Raw genomic sequence first — 26,181 nt, forward strand, 5'->3', positions numbered from 1 at the left:
CTAGACGGGCGCGTGTTAATCGATTCCAGACGAGCTCTCGGCCAACCCGTCATAGGCGTGATAGAGGAGGGGAGGGGGAAAGAGAACCGACACGTCCAAGTACGGCGAGAGCTACTTAGCCGATCATGAAAGCCAAATAGCGTTTGATTACCCCGGCAGTGGTGTACGTTTTCAAGAAGAAAATCTCGAGAATATTCAAGAGGAGGAGGGAAAAAGGGAAAGGGGCCAAAAACAAAAGCTGTTGTCAAAAAACCACAAGGATAAGTTGGGCCCGACACAGCTGGTACATTTATCGACCCAATTCTATGCAAGCACTGCAGATCGATGAATTTACCAATCGTAGGCCGTGGCAATATTTGAATCTTGCAGATTGAAGGGGGTGCACATGAGATGCAATAAGGGTTTGAGTGTATGTGAAGCACATGCAATGGCGCTCTGCTCTGTGATCGGAAAAAGTGTGGTAGCAAAATGTTTGGGATAGACGGAGCCAAGTTCCACTGAGTTCATGAAGGCGGGAGACCGAGAGAGTAGTATATATTATTGTAGGCCACAACGATGTTTTGCGCTGTTAATGAATCATGGCGTCTACACAACGTTTGTGGGCAAGTCCATAAGCGAGTCCAGTTTTTCAAAGGAGGGGATGGGGAGGGAAGACAGAAGCCTGAGACCGTCGCCGACAGCTGAATGCCCGCCGTTAGTGGTCACAGCATCCGGGTTCTGCAATCCCACCTGTCTTTTGCCGTTCCTGAACGCGCTTCTGATACACAGTTTTAGATGCTGCTTACTTTGCAGAAATTAGTGGTAAAATTTATTGCTCCGTTTTAGGCCTCAATATTCCAAATAATTTTAGTTCACTTGCTCTCATCCCCGCAGAAACATGTGCACACAGATGCTTCTTTCCTTCCCTACAATTTGATATGTGCACATGTATGTTCTCTACGTTATCCGCTTACACCACCGAAGTGCGAAGTTTTAAGGCTGCTTCCCTGCTCCGCCCTTTACAATGCCTGGAAACGCCGTTGTCAACGAAGGTGTCTATGTTGTATGAATTTTGAGTAATGCGCGAATCTTTGCATTCAAATTCAGTAAAACAAGTTAATACATGTACGTTAGTTAACCATAATCGCTTAACGCTCTTCGGTAACTGTTCTTTTCAAACCCTGTCAGTGTCTTCGATGCTGCTTTTGATATATCGCAATAACGATACTCCTCTCGCAACTGTTCTGATCACCATGAGTTCCATTCGCTCCAGTAAGCGTAAATCACTACAGACAATCCGGAGGCATTACCTTGTACTATATGGTCCTACCGAACACTGAACCCTGGAGCTGCTCCTGGGCATATCCCGGAATGTTTGACACAATACGTAAACAAGCTGCTTATGAATAGTCAAAATATTTCAACATTCGGCCTCCAATCTGACAGGCAACGCTCGAGACTTGGTGTCAGTACCTACATCTGGTCATCAATCGCTTTCCGAGTCGGACTTATCGGTATCATTCAATACAGCAGCGTAAGATCAACGCCGTTTATATTGAAAGCCATGTCTGTCTGTGTATCATACGCGCCATAAAGCCCTACCTTCTGTAGAGCGGTGTCCCATAAATACGGTGAACTCTGCTCTTGCAACTTTCAATCCCTGCTGTTTACTTCCTAAATTCCGAGTGTTTGAAATGAACATAAATGGGATCAGCGTTTGGCCCAAGCGCAACCTGTCATTTCCGCAACATCTCCAGATTTCTCACATATGTAGTAGTGTTTACCCCCGGCACTGGGCCAGCCGGTGGCACCATGTTTGAGCGCGCCTTGTAACTGACGACGTGGCCAGCAGCCGTCCGCGCTAAATGGTAACCACCCTCGGTCCGATCACACGCCAACACCCTGAGGTGCCCGTGCTCACAGACAGCTCCGTTCACAGTCCATGGCGGCGTTCCCCATTCGCTGCTCAATTAGATCAACTCCCGTCACTGGCAGGCGGCTCAATGGTCTTCCCGGTTATTGAACGATGACCCTGCTGACCAAAGATGATCTCCATGCGGCAGATATGAAAAAACAAGGCCAACGACACAAACAAGCTGATAAGACCGCTTGGCATATCACAGTGCCCTAAACTCCAACCCGAAGCTTAAGCCAGTGGGTAACTGTAAGCATGACTTGATTTTACGGAGATGCACCATAGCATATCCGGTATTGAGTTCCTGATGTTTCAGACAGAGGTTCCTGCAAAGTTTGAGGGCCCTTTCTTGCACGTTTTCATAGCATTGCATCTCAGTGTAATTTTAATGCAGACCCAAAATCGTGTGCCAAAGTGGAGGATCTGGAAGCGTTTCTGACATGATCTGTCAGATGCCATCCTACAGCCCGTATGCGTCGCGACGGGCTAGCAGTTCTGAATAACAATGCATTTTGATGAAGCCGGCAATCTAGCATGAGGTCATGGTTGCAGTTCCAGTTGTTTCATCATTTGGTGCGCCCGAGAACTGATGCACACCTGAGATATCATATATGAGGTGGGAGTGTCGGTTTAGTTATTCAGAAGGCGTACTAGATGAGCGTGGTCTTGCGCTTGTGAACGGGGTGCCTTGAAACTGTCGTGGCGCATGTGTGGGTATGGCGCACCTAAGCTGGAGTCTTTCTTTCCTTTGGAAGGTCGAGGTGACGAAAAAGTGCGAGATTGCTTTCATTTGGTCATTTTTATAAGCGTGATGGCTTATGCAAGGTGATATGTCCATCAAAAGGCAAAATGTTCGCTTAGATCATCTCAGGTCAGTAACCTACTCTGACCTTCATGAAGTTCATGGGATATATTTGTTGCAGTCACTGGTGCCAATCAATTCGAAATGACACCAGAAACTACCCCATAATACAAGCTCTGGAATAAAACAGTTTGGATTTGACCTCGGTCTGACCTTCATACCTAGCCCTTGGTCAATGCAACTGGTCGTGATTCTAAATTCAATGTTTTTATTGCCTACGAAAAATCTGAGAGACGTCTCAAAAATCTTCTTCTAGCTCTTAATTGCTGCATCATATTGAACCATTCCTAGACATGGCTTTCTATGACATCTATGGCCCGACTTTGACCTATTATTGATCAGCGACCATAAAAGGTGCATTTAATTCTTTATACGAAAATGTGTGCTATTCAGTTGCCCTAGAACGAGCCAGAGTTTAGCGTGGCTACGCTGCGCTGTTCGGAAATTACTCTGAAAAATCTTCGAGGGTGTCAAATTGACCCGCTACCCGGACGCGTGTTTAAGACCCCAAGGCAACACAAAGTCAGAAGAATTCCGATCAATCTCCGTCTCTGTCTCCAGCATCAAACGTGTCTTGCAACCCAATTGACGTTTAATGCGCTGGATTGAATGGACCTGTAGGCTACGCTGAGCCGATCCAGTCCGTTTCACTCACATCGGCAAGCTGTGGCACAAACGTATGAACAATCACTATCTTGCAGGCCTGAAAAGTGCACTCGTGCGGACTGTGGCCACCAATAGCGAGCCATAACAAAACTGACAGACCCGTTTTAGATTTTCACGCGCTCCCGTGGCATTGATCTTGTCATACCACATGATGGCGGCAGTTACGTGTGTTAAAGATAAATGGGCATGTCTCTTTTTGGTGTTCCATACAATTTTTTATCACGGTGAATGCATCTCGGAAAACGAGACGGTAAAGGCAAAAGAAGAGTCGTGGGATAATCTTTTAATCCTGCGGATCTTGGTGTAAGTCGCTTTTGGTGAGGCGGACATTGCTTACTCGAACCGAAGAAATTGTTGGTGCTAAGAAAATATTATCTCGGTTTACTTGTACTTCTTCAATTTCTTTGATAGATATGCCGATACCTATGCTATTAGCTCAGTCGATTAGAGCACGCAACTCCCGATTTCCCCACCTGTGGCGGGGTGGGTTCGAGTCCCTTTAGGCTCTCGCTGCTTGCTCCTGACTGAGATGGCGTGCCGTCGGTGGCAGCGGACGCGATAAACGCCAAGTAACGTCAGAGAGCAGGACGGACCGCACGAAGCGTTGTAGCACGTTAAAGGCTCGCCGCAAAATTCTGTCTTTGACCTGAAATGTTACGATCGGATGGAGGGTCGCGTATCCCGCAATATGTGCTGCTTAAAGTTGCACTCATCCCGGAGATCCCTTCACTCCATGGGTTGGGACAAAATGTTGAAAACGTCCATAAATACCGAAATGAGAACGTTGTGATGCATGCTGCATGTGTTGCGCATTGAGCACTGGCATTTATAAGTACAATAACCTGTTCCACCGTTCAGTCTTGTCCGAGATAGATGTGGGCTTCGTCACGGCATTTGTCGAAGGCAACCTGTGCTCCTTGTCTCTTCACCTGTGGGTCACATTTCGGCCAGCCACATGCCTTCTCGCTTTCGATGCGTTTCTTCCCGGCGCGAGTCGGCCGTTCAGCGACGACTGAATCCGCTAGTGACGCTGTCAGGTCGGCCCTTCGCCATAACTGTAACTCGTGACAACCATCCCTGCAATTTTCCACGGCCGCTGCGGCGGAACACAAGGTGACGCCCCACACACCACCGACTGGTGGAGCCTGTAAACAGCCCGAGCCGCTAGCCGAACGAGGGAACGAACGCAGGCGGGTGTACAGTTAGCCGTGCCGCGTGTCGCATGGGTGCTCATGAGGCCGCCGCGTCGGCGCCGCTCGACGTCTGGCAGCCACCGGGTGTGTTCCCATCCTGCTGTCAGACCAGCACGGCTACGGTCATCTTTCGTATGGGACCTGCCATCCCTTTACCGATTAGCCGGTCACTGACGCCGTTGCTTATCGCGCCCTGGTCCGGACCGTATCGGTCGTGAGAGGACCGCAAGTAAAAGATGAGGCTGTGACGCTGCGTTCAAGCTCACGGGCACTGAGCTCACGAACTTCGCTTCGCGGCCGAGCTAACTCAGAGCCCGCGACACGCCTGTGACTCACATCTGCTCGACACCAGTCAGCGGCGGGCAGAGTAGGTGACGACGGGCAGTGTGGGTGACGACGGGCAGTGTGGGTGACGACGAGGCAGTGTGGGTGACGAAGGGCAGTGTGGGTGACGACGGGCAGTGTTGGTGACGAAGGGCAGTGTGGGTGACGACGGGCAGTGTGGGTGACGAGGGTGTGGTGACGACGGGCAGTGTGGGTGACGACGGGCAGTGTGGGTGGACGAAGGCAGTGTGGGTGACAACGGGCCAGTGTCTGAGGGTGACGACGGGCAAGTCTGTGGGGGGACGAAGGGCAGTTGTGGGTGACGACGGGCAAGGGCTGGGTGACGAATGGGCAGTGTGGGTGAAGAAGGGCAGTGTGGGTGACAACGGGCAGGTGGGTGACGACGGGCAGTTGTGGGTGACGACGGGCAGTGTGGTGTGAAGGGCAGTGTGGGTGACAACGGGCAGTGTAGGTGACGACGGGCAGTGTGGGCGACGACGGGCAGAGTGGGTGACGACGGGCAGAGTGGGGTGACGACGGGCAGTTGTGGGTGACAACGGGCAGTGTGGGTGACGACGGGCAGTGTGGGTGACGACGGGCAGTTGAGGTTGACGACGCTTTCCACGCCAGAAAGGTTAGGCTATTCTGTAGTCAAAACTGCTAACTTCATGTCAGTGGTGCTTGGCTTCTCCCGGGGCTGCCACCAGGGCTACCTACTGGGTGCAACACCGCCTCGCTGCCGCTTCAACCACGTGACCTCTGCCTCCCCTTGTCTGCCCCGGCAGGGCACTCTTGCCTCCGCACCACCAGCAACTCCCGTCGATGGCTGGGGACGACGGACCGAAAATGGCTGGGGACGACAGCGACAGCTGCGTGCCGCGGGACTCTATCTTCTTTCTGAAAACGCACAAATGCGCCAGCTCCACTGTGCAGAACATCCTGATGCGCTACGGCGAAAAGCACTCGCTCAACTTCGTCCTGGGAAGCACGGGCAACTACGTCGGATCACCGGTGAGGCTCGCACTGCATCGTGTCGGCATGCATCGCACTGCATCATGTCGGCAGGCGTCGCACAGCATGGCGTCGGCATGAATCGCACGGTACTGGTCTGCTTTGCCGCGGCGCGGGACAATGCGCGGATGACGGACTTGCGGGCGTATCTTCAAGCTGCCGCATGCATGCTCATGGACTATTTCACTTTTTCAGCTACGGTATATTTTTGATAATGTGCGCAGCCATGTGTAGCCGTGAAATGGGATGTAATATGCTTCGCACGCGTGCGAAATGATACGGACAGTCAATATTCACAAGGCTTGTTTGCCACAAATGCCAGTCAGCAGCAAGAGTGCTGGCCAGCACACTTTGTTTCCGAAACATGAATACATTCAACACAAAAACACGCTCTTGTAAGGCTTCACCACCCGCAGCACTGAAACTAATTGAAGACACGCCCCGCCGGACAAACAAGTGAAAGCCGCGCCTAAACCAGCATGCTCTCTTCACACTGTAGGCTGCCCGATCGGGAACAAGCAAACACAGCACTGTGATGCGTTTGCTTGTAAGCTTTAGTTCAGTTTGTTTCAGCAACATCTCAGTGTTTTGTTTATGTTTTGGGAAAAATGGCCACAATACGGACCATTACGGCCACAATACGGCCACAAGACACCATTGCATATACTTTTACAAGAGAGGGAAAAATAGCACCACAAATTTGAGGCGTTGTTTACCAGAGTGTCGCGACAGTCACGTGTCAAGCATTATTCTTAGGCTGCACGCTGCGCCGCCCGCGTAACAGCCGCCACCCTCCGCCGACTGCCGAGCAAAAACAAACCGGTTTTCTGCCGTGACGTGCAGCGGTCCGGCCGGCCGGCGGGCTGTAATGAATGCAAGCTATCCAGCCCAGGTGAAGCCTGGGAGTGTGCACGGTGCGGGCGCGAGCCGGGCGGCTGCAGTGCACCGCCAGCTCTGCAGGTAGCCGGACGACGGACCAGTCTGCCAGACGTGGGTGCAAACAGCGTCTGGTGTAGCAGACGTGGGGTAGTCAGCGCCTGGTGCAGCAGACGTGGGAACAGTCCGAGCTTGGTGCAGCAGACGTGGGCGCAGTGAATGCTTGGTGCAGCAGACGTGGGCGCAGTCAGCGCCTGGTGCAGCAGACGTGGGCACGGTCAGCACCTGGCGCGACAGACGTGGGTGCGGTCAGCGCTGGTGCGGCAGGCGTGGGTGTAATCAAGTTGGTGCGACAGACGTGGGTGTGGTCAGCGCCTGATGTGGAAGGCGCGGGTGCAGTCAGGCTGAGACTAGCGCCGGGCAGTGCTGAGAGGCGAGGAGGCTGGTGGAACTCTACGACGTCCTTGGGACCTGCGTGTAAACTGTTCTGATAGCCGCCCGGCGGTGCAGCCGGTCGGTGGTGCTCAACGGAGTCAGCGCCGAGCAGGCGTCATGGAGACCGACAAATTGCTATCACGGAGGACTGGTTCAGGTTCAGAATCAGAAAGACATGTCGGCTATGAATCCATTTCAGAGCCAGCTAACACCAGTGGACCTCCTGCCAGTGAAGGTGGCATGCAGCGTGCGGCAAACAACTCAGGCATGACGTCGGCTCAGAAGAAGCTGTTGGCCAGCCTGCTGATCGTGAGGATGTTGAACGGCTCGCTGATTGCTGTCATGATCCCATTCTTCCCCGTAGAGGCCGCTTCGAGAGGCGTGTCGCAGACGGTCATCAGTTCCCTCTTCAGTGTTTTCGCTGTGGCAAAGATGATCATGAGCCCGTTCATTGGTCGGTTGGCGCCCGTTGTCGGCATCACTCGACTCTATAACTTCGGCATAGCAGCTGCGGGTGTCTCTACCGTCATCTTCGGCACGCTCAACTACATCGCGGACACATCTACCTTCGTGGCGGCCTGCTTCTTGGTGCGACTGGTAGAGGCGGCTGGTTCAGCAGCCATTGCCGTATGCGGTTACACTATCGCTGGCAGCCAGTTCCCCGGTAAAGTGAACAGGGTCGTGGCGCTGCTGGGCTCTGCTTTAACGATCGGGCTGGCGTTGACGCCGGCGATCTGGGGCGGCTTGTTCGCGCTCGGTGGCTTCGGCACCCCCTTCTATACGCTCGGCGTCCATCATGCTGCTGATGGCTGCCGTCAACCAGCGCCTGATGCCGACGATGGAGAAGATCACCAGTGGACCGCAGACGAGCTTCTTCAAGAATTTCCGGGTGTTTATTGGATCCACCGGAAACTGGATCTGCATGGCAACCGTACTGATATTTTCTGCAGACGTGAGCACCGTTAGTTCGGCCATCGCTCCATACGCCAATGATGTGCTCGGCGTCTCGCCGTCAACGCTTGGTTTGTACTACTTAGTTAGCACTACGATGTACGCCATCATTAATTTCCTCTGGGGATGGCTGGCTGAGGGAATGCGGAACCGTTACAAGATGATGTCACCATGCCTCCTTGTTGCGAGCTTTGGAATTTTGTTGGTGGCCCCTTCTCCGTTATTGGGTTTAGAGCCGGCTTGGTGGATAACAGGTCTAGGTATGACCATTGAAGACATGTTTATTGGTGGTGCATTAACCCCATGTTTTAAGCTCATGCTTGACTGTAGCGTCCAGAACGGGCTCGAGTTCGGATTTGGTACACAGTCCTTTGTTGCCGGAGTGTACCAAATGATGTTTTCGATGGGCATAGCGATTGGACCGATTTCCGGAGGCATTATCGTGGATGCCTACGGTTTTCCTTGGATGACAACCGTGCTAGCTTTTGCGACGGCATCTGTTGGGCTGTTGATAGGTATCAAAGCGATTTCCACAATGCTGGATCATAAATGTGACAGGACAACAAACAGTTAATGCTCAACCCCAACGAGGACTGCGCCTTTGCCGCATCATGTGTTCATGGCCATGCTTCGTGGTGTTATGTGAGGCTTGTATTCTTAAAGTTACGTTTGCGTTTTTTGGGTCTGCTTGCACTCTTGAATTTATGAGCCAGACCAAGTCAGATATGCTAAATTTTGCGAGTCGAAACGCGGTCAGCATTGAAAATTTGTGTACTGCAAGCTACCTAAGCACAAGCATTCAAGAACCAGCGCAAACTCCGGACTGCCAAGGTTATGAAGCACCCGCTTGGCGTGAGTGCACCTAGCTCCGGCGGTGAACCTCACCGCACAGACCAGCTTCCCGATTGGTCCAATGAGATATGCTTGTGTAGTCCGAGGTCCGCCAATGGTTCGTGCGCACCAGGGTCTCCAGGATCCTGCTACGGGCACTGAAAACGCAGCGCGAGTGCGGATCGGACAAAGTGCGGCTATCTCGCCAAATCCGCAGACGGGCGAGAAGACGACGGCCAGACGGACGTGGGTCGTCGGGCGGAGCGGTGATGTTACCAGGATTGGCGGTAGGTCATCAGGAAGCGTCAGTGCGGGCGCCGTGTGTGCGACGTTGAGCGCTCGTCTGCACTGATTATATCCTGCAATGGTTTGCAACGGGATAGCAAAGTCTGCCTGAAATTGAGAGCTAGGCAAGATGGAGACGGATTCATTATTAGGGCCGAAGACCGGATCGGCCTCTGGATCTGACAGCTATACCGAGTACGAGTCTACCCAACATGCAGAAGACACAGATGCGCCATCTGACGGCAACCACGGAGTCAGTATTAATCAACATGTGGCAAGGGACGATCGTATGACAACTGCTCAGAAGAAACTGCTGGCCTGCCTGGTGATGGTGAGGATCCTGAACGGCTCGCTGGTAGCCATCATGATCCCATTCTTCCCTGTTGAAGCCGCGTCAAGAGGTGTGTCTCAAACGGTCATAAGCTCCCTATTCACCGCCTTCGCGCTGGCGAAAATGATCATGAGTCCTTTCATTGGTCGGCTGGCGCCATTGTTGGGAATCAAATGGCTCTACAACTTTGGCGTCGCAGCTTCCGGTCTTGCCACCATCGTCTTCGGGACGCTCAATTACATCGCGGACACATCTGCCTTCGTGGCGGCCTGCTTCTTGGTGAGGCTGATGGAGGCGGCTGGTTCAGCGGCCACCGCCGTCTGCAGCTTCACCATAATCGGCAGCCAGTTCCCCAGCAGGGTGAACAGGGTCGTGGCTCTGCTGGGCTCTGCTCTAACGATCGGGATGGCCTTGACGCCGGCGATCTGGGGCGGCTTGTTCGCCCTCGGTGGCTTCGGCATCCCCTTCTACACGCTTGGCGTCATCATGCTGCTGATGGCGGCCGTCAACCAGCGCCTGATGCCGACCATCGAGAAGACCACCAGTGAATCTCAGACACATTTGCTGAGCTCTCTGCGACTGCTGGCCGGATCGACGGGCAACTGGGTGTGCATGGCCACCGCGTTCATAATTGCTGCAGATGTAAGTACAGTGGATTCTGCCCTCGCTCCCTATGCAAATGATGTGCTCGGTGTTGCGTCGTCACAGGTTGGTCTCTTCTACATCGTCAGCACTACGCTATATGCCGGTATGAACTTTTTCTGGGGATCGCTGGCTGAGCGTGTGCAAAATCGTTACAAGGTGATGTCACCATGTCTCCTTGTCGCCAGCCTCGCAATCTTGTTAGTGGCTCCTTCTTCGTCATTTGGTTTGAACCCTTCCTGGTGGGTTACAGGTCTAGGCATGACGCTCGAGCTCATGTTTATTGGAGGCGCAATAACCCCATGTTTTAAGATCATGCTGGACTCCGGTATTGAACGAGGTCTAGAGGACAGCTTGTCTACGCTGTCGTTGATAGCCAGTGTGTATCAAATGACTTTTTCATTGGGAATAGCAGTCGGTCCTCTTTCGGGGGGCATCATTGTGGATATGTACGGATTTCCTTGCATGATTATCGTGTTGGCTTTGGCAACAGCGGCTGTTGGGGTGTTGGTTGGTGTCAAAGCGGTTTTCGTAAGTTTAAGGCACATGTCAGCATACAGATGCAGAGCGTGAATCAGCTGAGAGACAGGAAGAATCGGAATAAAGTCCTTGCTGCGTGTTGCGGTTTGTGGTCCGGTCGTTAGGTCGGTCCTTGTCCAGATAGTCTTGTGTTTGAAACATGTTGACGAACTTGTTGGCGTGTCCCGACTCTTGGTGATAATTTGCCTCACCTACTGGAAGCGGTTGCTGTGAAAGTGACGGATGATGGGTGACGGGTGACGGTGTAAGGGGGTGGCGCGGTTAGGGGTTAACTCGACACGGATGATATTATCGGATGTCGGAACAGCGGCGACTTGCGTTTATCCTGTGGCGTCAATAACTCTACATGGTGATGCACCATAACGACTAATGGATAATAAACAGCGCCAGCAAACCATGGCTATGGTAAATCACCTGCACGCCATGTCTCGACTCAGCATCACCCCAACACACTGCCGTTTGTGCTGCCCATCAAGAGGACAGGCGGCTCAATGCCAGGTTGTCCTGTTTGTCAGCTCAAGTCATGTTGTGTCACACAGTCTGTAAATCATTTAGATTTACATAAAACACTTCTTCATTTTCCGCGGAACTCGCGCAGTCCTTTAAGCACACTGGAGTGAAGTTATCATGGACAAGGTTCAAGCCGCGGAACTACTACGTCAGCTACGTAAGTGTCCCGTTGCGAGCGAAACTTTGCGACCCGGCCCCGCCAGCACACGCTTTACAAGACCTTATCTTCGCAATCGCCGAGCGCGGCTCTCACCTGTAGTCAAGGTTTCTTTGAGAACGTCGCTTTACCACCATCCCCTAGTATACTGAAGGTGGGTTATTGTCAGAATATGATCTCACAACTCACAACGATCTGTATCAGGCAGAAGCCTGTGATTGTGACTGTGATTTCCTGCTGCCTCTTGGCACATGGAGACTCACACCACCATCTCCTACACCTGATACCAGTTGCATCTACACATTCACAGAGGGCGGCACAAGATGTGTAGATCCACGCGAATGCCTACTTCTGCCAAAATGAGCCGATCGATAACGCCAGCGAAATATTCGTGCTGGAGGCCGGCGCAATTGTGGTCAGCAGCATAGCTGCATGGGTCGACCGGCTCCACCAGCAAGGAGGTGTGACGTGTCGTCCGCCTCGCCGGACAGCCATACCAGCGGACTGCGGAATCAGCTAACGGGCCCGGGCTTTTCCAGACGTCTTCCGTCGCTTGGGACGGTAGTTTTCAGGATAGTTTTACCAGAACTATTGTGCTACTACACCGGCCGGCCAAAATTTATTAACTTGTAAAGTTAAGATTAAGCCCGCTCATCCACTTTTCAAGATCATCATTTTGTACCTAAATGCGATGTTCCAACATTTCAATTTGGTTTCAGTGTTTGTGATACCATTTTTTTCGTAAACATATTGAACTACGTGCCAACACATAGTGAAGAGCAAAGATGAAGCACAATATAGCGCAACAAAAAGAATTACGACGGGCGTTACCATTCCCAGGAAAGAAGGCGCTTGTACCAAAACTTTAAAAAAGCCACAATCGGGCTATTCAACGCTTCCAAAAATGCTGAGAGACATGCATGACTGGGCTGACAATAGCGACTGATGACGGGCATTGGGTGCCTTGCTGGCGCAGGAATTTCTATTGATTAATTGAACCATTTAACGCACTAAATAGTTATAAGACCATGAACAGGGCTTCACTGTTAGCTAGGGATGCAGCTGATGTACAACACTTCCGGGTGCGCATTCGGGATGCGCATTTCGTTGTGTGATAAACCAGAAACGCCAAAAGGCCAAACACGAATGCATTATCACGCGAAAGTTGTCGCGATGGAAACAAGCGCAGTCAGCAACTGCGCTCGGGATGGTGAACGGTGGACCAATCACAGGCCACCAAAAAGCAGTGCCGCCACAAAAGACTGATATCACATATTTTTGAATGATCTTTTTAGCATAAACGACAACGAACACAACTTCAGGGATCGAATACTAAGAACACAAACACTTTTGCATCACTCTTGACTCAAAGATTGGCTCACGCCCTCCTGTTGTTTTGTCTTCGCGGCCACGACCCTGATGCGTGAGGGGGGAGGGGGAGGGGTGGGAGGGGGGGGGGGGAGGTCGGGGTTAGTCGAAGTCCATCAGCGCTGGCTGTTCCGGACCATTGCGTTCTCCGGCCGGCGCTGTGCCCTGGCAAACCGCTGGACAGAAAAAATTAATATCTGTCAGCGGTAAGTGTGAGCTGTTATTCCTATGTCTCGTCGTTGTGCTCTTTCACTATTGCGCTTCAAAATATTGGCATAAGAGGATTACTTAAAACAATGCATTCACCATCTTTGGTCCGAGACTCAGAATTATAAAATCATGAAAGGTGTCCTAGACACGGCTATGAAGGATGACTTGACCAAACTTCAAGAAGTTATCTGTAACAATGACCGAGTTATGGCCTGGAATGCATTGCAGCGCATGTTGCCCGTGCCCAGGTAGGCCCGGCCCCGTGGCGCCGGGTGGCGGGGCTCTGGTCTGCCGGAGCGCCGTGGTGTCGGGGCGGCGGAAGCCGTTTATCAGTTTCACACGCCGACCGACGACCACGTGACTAGCGGCGGGGTTAAAGGATATCAGGTTGTGCTGTTGGCAGGACTGAACCGACGAAAACAGCGCGAAAATCGATCCAACCACCTATCCACACTCGAGGGTATCCATCTGACCTTGACCTTACGCGGCTTACGAACTACTAGCCGCTCTTGCTCACGCGTCTGATGCCGATAATTGCGGCTAAGCTCTTTCACTTCGCGTTAGCGTTTGGATGGCTCAGATGTGACAGATATGAATGGACAGAATGAGAGATATAGACCAAGATTTCAGTCCTCATTTGCATGGCGCGTGACCATTGCTCTAGGTCTGGCATAGCGCGCTTATCATTGGATACTTTTCTACATAGTACGTTTGATCAAGGTGCAATGATTGAATACCATGATATACGTTTGCAAATGGATACGCTTTGGGAGCGGCCAGGTGCCCAAGTGAGTGTGTCAAGAATTTGTCCTTGATCCGTGACCTTGATGCACTCTTAAATTTAATTTTGTTGGGTGGTGTATGACCGCACGCCACGGCGCTATCCAGTGCACTTCGAATTTTTGAATCCGACCGTTGTTGCGATAAGCTAGGTAAGAGTCGACTCTGCCCCCTCCAGTCAATAGTGTGCCGCTTGGGAGTACGGTCAATGCCGGGTTAATGTGCGAACGTGGCGCCCCGCCGACCGGAGCGGCGCCGGGATGTGACCAGGTCTCCAGCCCTCAGCCACGGCGCACCGGAGTCTCCGCCGCGGATGTCGCTTCCAATCACGGCCGTCAGGTGGCACTGGCGACGGCGTCAAGGTCGCTGCGACGGCGCGGCTATGTGCAGGAATTCTGAACTAGAACCTGCGCACGAACACTGCATAAGGTGTTCTCTGAAACAATGTGATCAGCATTCAGTGGAGTGTATTGTGCCGACATTGGGCGCCCTGGAGCTCAACGAGAAAGCCTCCTCTGGAGATACTCCGTGTAAGAACAGTCAGCATATCATTTTGAATCCGTTCCGATCTGTGCGCGATCCCTCTTTCCAATCCGCACGCCAACCTCGGTCTGATCCGCACGCCAACCTCGGTCTGATCCGCAGCAAAGCTTTCCTCCAATCTGCACTGCATCTTCACATCAAGCCACTGTGGTTTCCGTACAGCTTCCGTGCGCCGTGACAACGGTGGGAGTGCGTCTTACTACATCATTGGGAAGAAGCCGGACTTCTGCTTTCCCTCTGTCCGAAATAGAGCTGTTGACCTTCCAGTCAACCCCAACAGCACTGAGAGGTAGCTGGACAGCGCCAGGGAGAGGGAGAGCGGGGAAGCCTCTACCGCAGCATCTACTTGACGGAGCTGCTTGCTGGGGTTCGTATTCATTTGCGGACTGTTATGCGATGAGTGAAACGCTCTTGCTAATTCTGCCAAGAGACCGAATATGAAAACTACTTCCCCAAGCAGCAAATACGTGCTTCAATCGCTCAAAGACGGTCCCACTAATCAGGCTTGTCAGGCACTGGATCTCGATCCGGTTCGCCCAGAGGCTCAGGACGGGAGGACAAACTTTGCTCCGGTTCACCCAGAGGTTCAGGACGGCAGGACAAGCTTTGCTCCGGTTCGCCCAGAGGCTCATGACGGGAGGACAAACTTTGCTCCGGTTCACCCAGAGGTTCAGGACGGCAGGACAAGCTTTGCTCCGGTTCGCCCAGAGGCTCAGGGCGGAAGGACAAACTTTGCTCCGGTTCGCCCAGAGACTCAGGGCGGGAGGACAAACTTTGCTCCGGTTCGCCCAGAGACTCAGGGCGGGAGGACAAGCTTTGCTCCGGTTCGCCCAGAGACTCAGGGCGGGAGGACAAACTTTGCTCCGGTTCGCCCAGAGACTCAGGGCACCGGGACACAACATTCTCCGGTCCGCCCAGAGGCCCAGGACGGCGGCACAAACTTTTCTGAGCTATTTCCGATTCAGACGAGTCTTTTTCACTTAAAAGCATCCCTGTAGTCACGATTAGACATTTCCATCACATATTCATTTGCCTCAATGTCGTCGAATGTGAAACTTCCACTGAAGGTGATCGTGACATCGAGTTAACTAAATTGAAATTACGAGAAAATCCTTTTATGACCAGTTTTCATTCACAGAACCACCAAACATAAATTTATTTGACACACACAGGTTCAAGGGTGCGCCACGAAGCCCCAGTTTGCCACGCGTTCACCGGCCACACCTTTGATAACGACGTGGCGATCAGGCTAGGTAAAGGGTACAACATGACATATGAACTGGACAAGTTTGAAACTTAGCTTCCGGGAACTGAATTATACCGCGCCATGCTGCCTCCAAATACCAAGAAACACTGATGGGTGTAACAACTCACCATCTTGCTGTCACGTAGTGGGAATGCTTCACCTTTGCATATATTGAACTAGGCATCAGATATGATGAAACAAAATCACTTATAACGTCAAGCACACTTTAAGCGCAACAGTCTTCTCTACACGACAGCATTTCGCTCCTAAGAAAATATGCTCCTGGATACGTCATTGTTTAATTATGCCATCGTATGTTGCGCGACCTTGATTGGCAGCCAATTGACAGTCGTTATGTCTGGAAATCGTGCTCGCGAACGCCAGCTATGGACGATTCGACCAATATATTTTTCTAGGCCTCGATCACCTGCATGGCTTAGGAAATGACAGAATTTGAATGACGTTATTATCACGTCGTAAATGCTAAGGTGACCTTCAAATACTCACCGAGAAAAAACACCAATTCGCGGGCGTGTATCCCAGAAACTAGAGGGCCTTAGGTCTTAAGAAGGACAGGACTGTGATCTACGCTGAAAGGTCTTCAATATGGTTACTTTACTTCAGTTCAAAACCCGTTATAACTGTGGAACATCCCCTTTAAAATGTTCTTGAATCGCAGCGACGGTGAGCGAAGCCCTCGCCGTGTCAGAAGCCACAAGTAGGGCGCTAACGCTGATACAGGTACGCCAGGCCAGCGTAGCCAGCCAAGGCATTTTGGAGCATCCGAATAATTTCATTACGATTAATAGGGCGATACATCCTATGCCAGCGTGAACGCAATGCTTCAGGATCTAAGGGGATATTTCATATTATGTACGGGGGGTGGGATGGGGCTTGGTGCATGCACGGCCGCCCGGCTGCTGCTGTTTGGTTACGTCGCTGGCTGCCGCTATGCGTCCTTGCTAGGGTGCCTTCCTGCTGACGCCTTTGTGCAAGCTACCTCCCACTGGCGAAATTTGTATGAGGACCCAATTGGTCAGTCCATGAGCCGGATAATGTTAAGCGTTCGATTCGACAAGCTGGGACTGCGGTACACCAGTAAGCGACGCACGCACGTGAGCCGCAGAGCTAGGATGAAACTGGTGGCCGGTGAACCGGTGAGATAGAAGGACCGGCCAGGCACCATGCACGGCTGTCTTTTCGCACACAGTTGTGCGCACTTAACCACACTACCCCACCTCGCCCTTTAGTTTGTAATCATATCTAGACGGAGTGGAAACGGAACCAGATGCGTTGAGCTTACCCAACCGTTCTAATTCCGTGCGACGTCGCCAAAATTGGCAGGGATACCACGCAACCAGTAAATCACACTGAGAAGGGGCCCTCTGGATGTGAACCCTGGGATCCCCTCGTCATTATCACATCCCCACAGATTTCATGCATTCGGCACCTCACCGCATTCACTCCAAGCACGCACGTTTGCCGACGCCCACATAACGCCGGCCATCCCTGTCACACACACACACACACTGGTTGGATACCAAACCCTACCCCGGTCATCCCTGGAAAACACACGGGCTGGATACCATCCTCTTACCTTCTAGCGTCTTGGCGTTACTATTAGCACGTCTGCACGAGTTCTCACTGCGCTAAAATAACAATTCGTACCATTCATTTCAGTCATTCATTAAAGTCATGTCCATGCCCATTTCAAAGCGTATCAGACCAATTTGCTACCAGACTGGCACCGACCCGAGCACTGGGACGGCCTCGGCTACATCTAAGCTTCACGACGATTCGTTCCTTCTCCTGACCTCCAGGGTGACCACTACCTATTTGGACGGCGCACGCTCTCGTCTCGTCCACGACGCCGCCCACACGCTTTAGGCAGCGCCTCGTCCAGTACGGTGGCGTCGCATCAAGCGCTTTGACGCTTTCTGTTCCAGCGCCTCCCAACATGTGAAGAGCGAAAAGACAAAATAAAAGTATGCCTACACTATTACTGGCATCCTGGACAAATATAAACATGCCGTGCGGAACGAAAGCTATCGAGATTAGCACGCGTTCGAGTGGGGGGGTCAATCCCCCCCCCCCCGGTGTCTTTTCCGGAATGATTTCCGAGCGGTGTGGCGTAGTCCCGCCAAATTCTGCATAGCCTTAGACAATTAAATAGCGGATCACGTAACCTAAAAATTGAGATGCATGCTGTAAGGTCGCTCATCTTCAGCACGTCAAAGTAAAGTCATGGATTCAGCGAAGACAAACTCCAGGGAACCGTTCAATCTGATGCAACAGCGAAGGGTCAGATAAAGCCATGCATTTCTGAGATAGTTTCTTAAGCAACACAACAATTGATGAACGAGTTCTATTGACTTAGAGTCAAGTATAAAGGCAGATTAAGGTCGAAACCAACCCGTTTTTTTTTTTGCTATAAAGCTCCCTGCATGGAACAGTTTGTGGTGGTAATGTTGAACTTATTGATGACAGGAACCGCATTATACATCTCCCACGAACTTTTTATAGGTCAAAGTATGGAATGGACCTAAAATGACTGAGGCCAGTTTTATTTAAATTTTTAGGAACATACTGCCTAGAGTAATCGTCGACAATTTTTAAACGGAAAATATCAAAAGCAGACATGTAAACAGAAAAGATCGAAGTTCTGAAGATCAAAGTAGGTCACTGACCTTAGATGAGTGTCCTTGATCTTTTGCTTAAAACATGTATATAGGGTCAAGGTGGTTGCATGAGATGGTCTGAGGCACTTCGAACACCAATCTGGAGTTTAACCATGTTTGACTTCATTCAACCCGAAGGTCAGGACCTAAGAACCCCAACTATTCTGACCCAGACCCACACACAAGGTCACTCACCTTGTGTGTGTGTGCTTGTGACGAAGATAAACACATGTAACACTGTGCACACGTGTTTATCAGCAACCTACGACGGGCGCGGCCGGCCCCGCGTGATGAGCGCCTCAATACAACAGCGCTGGACTGGCCCGTTTCATAAACGAAGAGCGTGCCAAAATGACTTTCCTCTGACTTCCGCTGCTCGACTCAGGGTAGAGTGGACTGGTATCATTTGGAAACCGTAACAGCAACTCACCATTCCCGCAGAGGATCCGCCGCTCGACGGCGGAGCGGTAGCGTCCTGAACAGCCGTGCCACCGTGCATGAACTGGCCCCGGCCCGCCAGCGGCTTCACAAGGCAAAGCATGCCGTCCGGTTTCGTGGTATGCCGAACGGACCAAGGCGATTTCGGCGCAGTGGTGGCTGCGGCGCAGTGTCGCCACGGAGTGATGCGGCTTGGATGGGCAGACGCGGGACAAGGCGGTGACACACAGCTGGAGTGGCGCGAGGTGGTGCACCTCCTGACCCGGGACGGCGGCGGCCGGGGAAGCAGTGGCCTCACGGTGCTGAATTGGTCGGCGCCAATGACTTTGAGTCGTGTCTGCAGTAGCAGTGAGTTATCACCGAAAGGCAGACAGCATGGAGACCGACGCGTTACTGTCTCAAGAAGCTGGGTCAGCATCTGAGTCGCAAAAACATCCCAATTACAAGTCAATGCCGTGTCAAGACAACATGAGCGTACCTCCTGGCGATGAAGACGAAAGCAGCGCTGTCCACCACGCATCTAAGGATAGCGCGATGACCACTGCTCAGAAGAAACTGCTTGCCTGTCTACTCTTAGTGAAAATCCTGGGCGGGTCGCTAGTAGCTGTCATGATCCCGTTCTTTCCTGTAGAGGCTGCTTCAAGGGGCGTGTCTCAAACGGTCATCAGTTGCCTATTCGGCTTCTTCGCGCTGGCAAATGTGATCTTGAGCCCGTTCGTTGGTCGGTTGGTGCCCCTCCTGGGCATCAACGGGCTCTACAGCTCTGGCATCGCAATAGCTGGCATTTCCACCATCGCCTTCGGCACCCTAAGCTATATCAAGGACACGTTTACCTTCGTGGCGGCTTGCTTCTTGGTGAGACTGGTGGAAGCGGTGGGTTCGACATCTATTTCCATCTGTGGCTTTACCATCGTCGGCAGCCAGTTCTCCGACAAGGTGAACAGGGTCGTGGCGCTGCTGAACTCTGCTCTAACCATCGGCGTAGCCTTGACGCCGGCCATCTGGGGTGGCTTGTTCGCCCTCGGTGGCTTCGGCACACCCTTCTACACGCTTGGCGTCATCCTGCTGCTGATGGCGGCCGTCAGCCAGCGCCTGATGCCGACCATCGAGCAGACCACCAGTGAATCTCAGACACATTTGCTGATATCTCTGCGACTGCTGGCCGGGTCGACGGGCAACTGGGTGTGCTTGATGACCGTGTTTATATATGCTGGAAATGTGAGCACAGTGGATTCTACCCTCGCTCCTTACGCCAATGATGTGCTCGGTGTTTCACCATCGCACGTTGGCTTGTTCTATCTCGTCAGTACGATGCTGTATGCCATCGTAAACTTTTTCTGGGGCTGGCTGGCCGACCGTGTGCGGAACCCTTTTGTGGTGATGTTTCCATGCCTGCTTCTTGCCAGCCTGGGAATCATGACGATCGCTCCCTCTGCTTTGTTATCTTTAAAGCCTGCTTGGTGGATAACGGGTCTGGGTTTATCAGCCCTGGAGGTCTTTTCCGGCGGTGCATTAGCTCCTTGCTTTAAGACCATTTTGGACTCAAGTATTGAAAATGGCCTAGAGGACAGCCTTGGTACGAAGGCATTAGTTGCCAGCGTCTACCAAATGAGTTCGTCAATGGGAATAGCCGTCGGGCCATTTTGTGGGGGCGTCATCGTTGATAACTACGGATTTCCTTGGATGACAACTGTCCTGAGTTTTGTAACGGCAACTGTGGGTTTGTTGGCTGCCACCAAGGCTATTTCCGCCAGTTCGTGTAGAAACCGTGACGGGTGGTGCCAGTCCAGGCAACACCAACTGTCGTAACTGCCTCATGGATGCATTGTGATTGCTCATTCTGTCGCATTTCTGGTTGATTACTACGCTTAGCCCTTTTTCAGACACTTTAACTATTGCTGCATCTCGATGTTTGCGTTGGTACTCACCGAATGCAGTTAAGGTGTGGAGGTGCCTAGCATAGGTGGCAATGTTGAGCAAATATAATTTCTAGGGCTGAATGACTAGTTCAACATATCGCGATTGCTGACCAGAAGCTAGATTCCGAGTCGTCAGCGTTACATACAGTGCGAGCACTGTCGTTGTACGGGCTGAGATCATAAACACGGCCAAGGCAGAGCAGAGATTCCAGAGACGAGCCCTGTAGAAGATCCCGGTTAATCTATCGAGGGACGGAAACCTGTCGGATATTTGATGAGTTTGTAAACATCACCATTTACATGCTGATAGGTAGTGTTCGGACTAGCTGATGATGATGCAGCCATGCCTGCCATGCTGTAAGTTACTCGGACCGGTCAACCACATCAGGGTGTTTACTGAAGTAAAAACAATAATGAAAGAAAGTTTTCCTCAGTCACGGCCGGTACATTTTTGTCTGATAGCTTAGGGAAGGGAATTTCGGTGAACTGAAGCTATCGAAAAGCGTTTACTTTCGGACGAAAGAGATGGTTAAGCGATGCTTAGAGGTACACTTGTTTTTCAACAATCTTTTGAACCGTCTTGGTAATAAGCAGAAAGGAAAAGGATTGCACAGACCTTGGAGGGCTGTAAGCGTAACCGAACATTAAGATAAAGCCTACAATTGTGTTTTTCTATGATGCAGAAACTTTGTGCTGTGTGCGTTAGGTGTCTACCATGTACGGAAAGACATGCCCAATGTGGCTAGAACACGTATCCAAACGGTTCATGCACAGTTCTTCATTGACACAGAAGTGAACTTCGCCCACTTACAAATGGTGCTCGAAGTGTGGCAAACAGAAAGGCTGCGTATGGAAGGCGATCATACAGATACGGGGACGGCCGGACCAGTAGGTTGAGGACGTCGCTGCGCTCGAAAACTCCGGCAATTATTGGGGTCTGAGCCTCAGGTCTGAGAGCTGGTATGAGCCCGGCTGTGACACGGGTCTGAGCCCGGCTGTGACACGGGTCTGAGTCTCGGCTGTGACACGGGTCTGTGCCCGGTTCTGACACGGGTCTGCGCCTCAACTGTGACACGGGTCTGAGCCTGGTTCTGACATCGGTCTGAACCTCGGCTGTAACACGGGTCTGAACCTAGGCTCTGACACGGGTCTGAGCCCCGGCTGTGTCACGGTCTGTGCCTGGATCTGACGCGAGTCTGAGCCTCGGCTGTGACACGGGTCTGTGCCTGGTTCTGACAAGAGTCTGAGCCCGGCCATAACACAAGTCTGAGCCCGGCTGTGACACGGGTCTGAGCCCAGGCTGTGACACGGCACTGGGCCTGGTTCTGACATGGGTCTGAGCCTCGGCTGTAACACGGGTCTGAGCCTAGGCTGTAACGCAAGTCTGAGCCCCAGCTGTAACACAGGTCTGCGCCCAGCCGCGACACGGGTCTGAGCCCAGGCTGTGACACGGGACTGAGCCTGGTTCTGATATGGGTCTGAGCCTCGGCTGTAACACGGGTCTGAGCCTAGGCTGTAACACGGGTCTGAGCCTCGGCTGTAACGCGGGTCTGAGTCCAGTCTGTCCGATCTCCGAGCCGCGGCTCAGCCAACGGTAAAAGCACGGGGTGTTTCGGGAAAAGGTGGCACTAGTCGATTGTGGGTCTCTCTGTCGGTAAAGAGGGCGTGTCGGTCATGCCCCGCTGGCACGTTTTGAGGAAGTGTCACCCACTTGTTGTCAATACTGGCGGAGTTAAACACCACCCTCCAGTCACATGGGACGAGGTCACGGGGGTATATCATTGTATCGGTGCAGAGTAACAGTGTGGACCTCGGAGCATTCGACTTCTGACACGCTCTGAGAATACCACACGTTGATATAGATTTGATGAACCGAAATAAACGAGCTCAGTACAAGCGCATTTTACACAATTTCAGCTGACAATAAATGTATGCAGAAACAAGGATATCAAGTCCGATGGACGAGCATCGGTGTGGGTGAGGGAATCAGGCTCGAACATGGGGGCAAATGTCAACAAGCGACGTGGTTGACATGAGCGGCCATCATGGGTGTGATTTTTGCTTCACGACGTGCTATTGCCTGCGTCTCATCCTGGCAAGAAGGACGAACATCGCACGCAGTCGAACTCCTTGCCTCTGGCTTCCCAGATGTGCGACTTAACCACTTCGTTGTCGTTACCCCGAGGAGCCATTATGTTACAGTTCTATCACCGGTGATGGCACTTGCACAAGCTGTATAGCTACTACGAACGTGCTAGCGTCACGGATGTCACGGATCATAGGTCAAATGGCCCGTCACATACGCGACCCAACTGACCCTGGGTCTTGTGACCAATCCAACCTGGGATCTCTGTGACCCATCTGATGCGTGACCCCTGTGACCCATTTGACCCGTGACTCCTGGCTGATCCGTGACACCTGTGATCCACCTGACCTGGGACCACCTTGACCCATCTAACCATCTTGCCCGGTGACCTTATTGGCTCATGCGACCCAACTGACCGATGAGCTCTGTGCCTGCAGACGCCGTTCAACAGCCGCCTCATTCCGGATTGGATTTGGCCCCGCTCTGGCAAGTTTGACGTGTTCGCGCACCACACGCGGCTGCACGTGGCCGAGACGCGCCGCGTGATGCAAGATCACGCTGCGTGGGTCACGATTCTGCGCGATCCCGTGGCACAGTTCGAGTCGGCCTTCGACTACTACCACTTCTCGATTGCGCAACACTGGAATATGACGCTGAGACAATTCATCGCCCTGCCGCTGGAGAGGAAGCAGGCCCTGGGGAGAATCGGCTATGGGTGAGAGGTCATAAGGGTGAGAGGGCACGAGGGCAGTTCGGGATTGGGGTAGGCCCAGCACAGGATGTTCTTGTTTTCAATGGTGAGCACTAGGAAATTGCTCAGAAATGAATCTGAAGCGGAGGGGGGTAAAAAGAGGTTCCGTTCTTGCTTCGCTGTTTTGATCGTCAGGGCCCCGTTCCCTATCCTGTGGATCTGGCGGGCAGTGGGAACTAAAATAGCACTGGCATGCCCGTCCAGCTGCCATGTTTGGCCCGTGGAGCTTTGGCCCAACTCCAGTTGCGGCACTTCTCGTTCCCAAAACAGATGAGACGCGGTCATTATGACAGGAAACGTCGACCCTGACGTTATACTGAGTTAAAGGACACTCACGGCTACAGGCTCAATGCAACGTAATCTACGGTATAAGATAATACAAGTGGTTAAGTATAATTTCATTCCTTGTTTATCCTTTGTTTGTTTCGTCTACACATTGTGACCGTCATCGCCCCTCTCGACATGCGTGCTGTTCGCCACGTTACCCTGCCACTGCCAGCCTTGCTGACCTACGCGCCCCCGCCACAGGCGCTTCGGCGGCAACCAGATGGCGTTTGACCTCGGATACGACCCAGCCATCGTCAGCGAGCCGCGCCTCGTGCAGGCCATGCTCGACGACCTGGACAAGGCCTTCGACCTGGTGATGATAGCCGAGATGATGGACGAGTCGCTGGTGCTGCTGCGCCAGCTGATGTGCTGGTCGATCGACGACGTCACCTACTTCACCAAGAACGCGCGCTTCGACTCGCTGCGTACCCCGCTGAGTGGCGCCGACCGCGCGGCGCTGGAGAAGTTCCTGGAGCTGGACATGATTCTGTACCGCCACTTTCGGCAGCGGCTGGCCCAGCAGATCGCCGCCGTGCCAATCGCCACGTTCCTGGCGCACACGGAGGCGCTCGTGGCGCGCCGCCTGCACTACAGGCAGCACTGCGTGGCCTCCGAGGCCAAGGGCAGCGAGCTGCAAGGGCAGCAGCACGAGATCACAGACAAGGTCAAGGGCTACCGGCTGATAGACTATTCCGACTGGATGTGTTCCCGCCTCGGCATGGCGGAGATCGGGTACACGGACCTCCTCCGCGACGGCCAGCGCCAGCGGATGGCCATCTGGCGCTGGGTGTACGGTCTCCTGGGCATGGACGGCGGCGCGCCCCAGCAGCCGGAGGAGAGGACATAGTGGCAGGCGCGGGCGTGTGCGGGGCACGGCTGTGCGCTGGAAGGAAAGGGCGTGGAGAGTCAGATCAGCTGATTGGCGTGACGCTTATTGAGATGTGGGGGTGCCTGCTGTTTAGGTGATGTAACACTCGAACTGTGATGTTTTTCTTTTTGCTTTGAAGCACTTACACTGCATGTTTAACTGTACAGTGCCTAACGGTTTCCTGTGTTGCATTTGTCTCGTTTTACATGGGTGTCAGTCAATGACTGATGACTTTTAACATGTGGCCTTGTTACGCGATTGCGGAGCGCTTCCCACAGCTTACATGAAAGTGCTGTTTTGTGATACGTTGTCGAAACCATGTGATATATATATATATATATATATATATATATATATATATACATGCATGTATATATGGTCACATTCTTGTAAAATTGCTGCTTACGGGTATCTTCTCGGAATCTGAAATGAAGTCAAGCAGAGCATCTGGTCACATAAGTGTAGTTTTGTTCCCCGCGTGGCCTTCAGGGGCACACTGTCCTGCGTCAAAGGTGTGCGGCAGTTCGGCCGAAGCAGTCATCTTTCGCGCGGACATAGCTGATGTCCCGCGTTGATCAACATAACACAATGGTAGCCTAGTGTTGTGCAGTTAAAGGCTGGCCTGAAAACGGGACTGATTCGAGCTCCTTCGTAGTCAATGTCTCACGGATGGCATGTCAATGCTGGAAGTCTTCGGGGAGAGTGTGTAGTTCATGCTTGGCGCCAGCTGCTCATGAAAATACACCCTGTACTGCAGCAGCGTGTCTTGCATGGAAAGCGTGGTGTTCAATGACAGACAAACATTGAGTTTTGCCGCCCTGGAAGGGAGCCGTGCGCACCAACTCCATGCCTTGCACGTGTGCGTTGACAGATGCGTTGTTCAATATGGATGCTTAAATAGGTTTATTTTCGGGTGGGAGCTGCTGCTATGCTGTAAACATTTTGCGCAGTGATGTCATACCAGACGTACCAAAAGTCAGTGCTGTGTTAATCGAAACATCAGCGGCGCATTGTTAATGGCTTTGAGTGGTATTGATTTAACCGTTCATTGCTCATTTCTACGGAATTCGCGGGCATCGTGGAAATTTGCACAGTGTTCCGGCTTTCAAATGTTTTTGCGTAAGGTGCAGGTCTTCACCGCAACATTAATATGCGCATTCAAGCACAACAAGGGCAAGTGCCCACGAAACGATGAAGCTGCTGCAGTAAAAAACAAACAAAGAAAGAAACAAACAAACAAACAAACAAACAAACAATATGCGCAAAATGCCCCATTTAGAACTTAGCGACATTTTGTCATTTGACCGGACCGTGAAGAATGTGTGACGTCATGCTTAATTAACTGACGGCTGGAATAATCACTGTTCCTGAAAGCATACAGTTCACAAAAGAAACATCTCTTCACTTTGTAAGCGCAAAAGACAAAGTGTTGGAGCAAGAGGAGGTTACATATCGGTTT

General features: G+C 52.2%; 3 protein-coding genes across 3 annotated transcripts in view; 2 read left to right on the forward strand and 1 right to left on the reverse strand.

The window, feature by feature from the left end:
* Positions 1–26,181, reverse strand: part of LOC119113575 (palmitoyltransferase ZDHHC11) — a 77,116-nt gene that overhangs the window by 19,534 nt on the left and 31,401 nt on the right. The window lies entirely within an intron of this gene.
* Positions 5,730–25,011, forward strand: LOC119113800 (galactosylceramide sulfotransferase). The gene is made up of 3 exons (XM_037238034.1): positions 5,730–5,950; positions 23,214–23,491; positions 24,056–25,011. The coding sequence occupies exons 1-3, from the start codon at positions 5,762–5,764 to the stop codon at positions 24,699–24,701; spliced, it is 1,113 nt and encodes a 370-aa protein (XP_037093929.1). The 5' UTR covers positions 5,730–5,761; the 3' UTR covers positions 24,702–25,011.
* On the forward strand, positions 9,245–11,223 carry LOC119113798 (MFS-type transporter SLC18B1-like). The gene has a single exon (XM_037238032.1). The coding sequence runs from the start codon at positions 9,459–9,461 to the stop codon at positions 10,872–10,874; it is 1,416 nt and encodes a 471-aa protein (XP_037093927.1). The 5' UTR covers positions 9,245–9,458; the 3' UTR covers positions 10,875–11,223.

This window comes from Pollicipes pollicipes, unplaced genomic scaffold (genome assembly GCF_011947565.3).
Source record: "Pollicipes pollicipes isolate AB1234 unplaced genomic scaffold, Ppol_2.1 Scaffold_7262;HRSCAF=8765_pilon_pilon_pilon, whole genome shotgun sequence".
Classification (NCBI taxonomy): Eukaryota; Metazoa; Arthropoda; class Thecostraca; order Pollicipedomorpha; family Pollicipedidae; genus Pollicipes; species Pollicipes pollicipes.

Bases quoted from the DNA above. Each gene is read 5' to 3' on its own strand.
- LOC119113798 (XM_037238032.1), top strand. From the start codon at position 9,459: ATGGAGACGGATTCATTATTAGGGCCGAAGACCGGATCGGCCTCTGGA.
- LOC119113800 (XM_037238034.1), top strand. From the start codon at position 5,762: ATGGCTGGGGACGACGGACCGAAAATGGCTGGGGACGACAGCGACAGC. The intron at 5,951-23,213 runs GTGAGGCTCGCA...CTGTGCCTGCAG, and splicing joins GCAACTACGTCGGATCACCG to ACGCCGTTCAACAGCCGCCT. The intron at 23,492-24,055 runs GTGAGAGGTCAT...CCCCCGCCACAG, and splicing joins CTGGGGAGAATCGGCTATGG to GCGCTTCGGCGGCAACCAGA.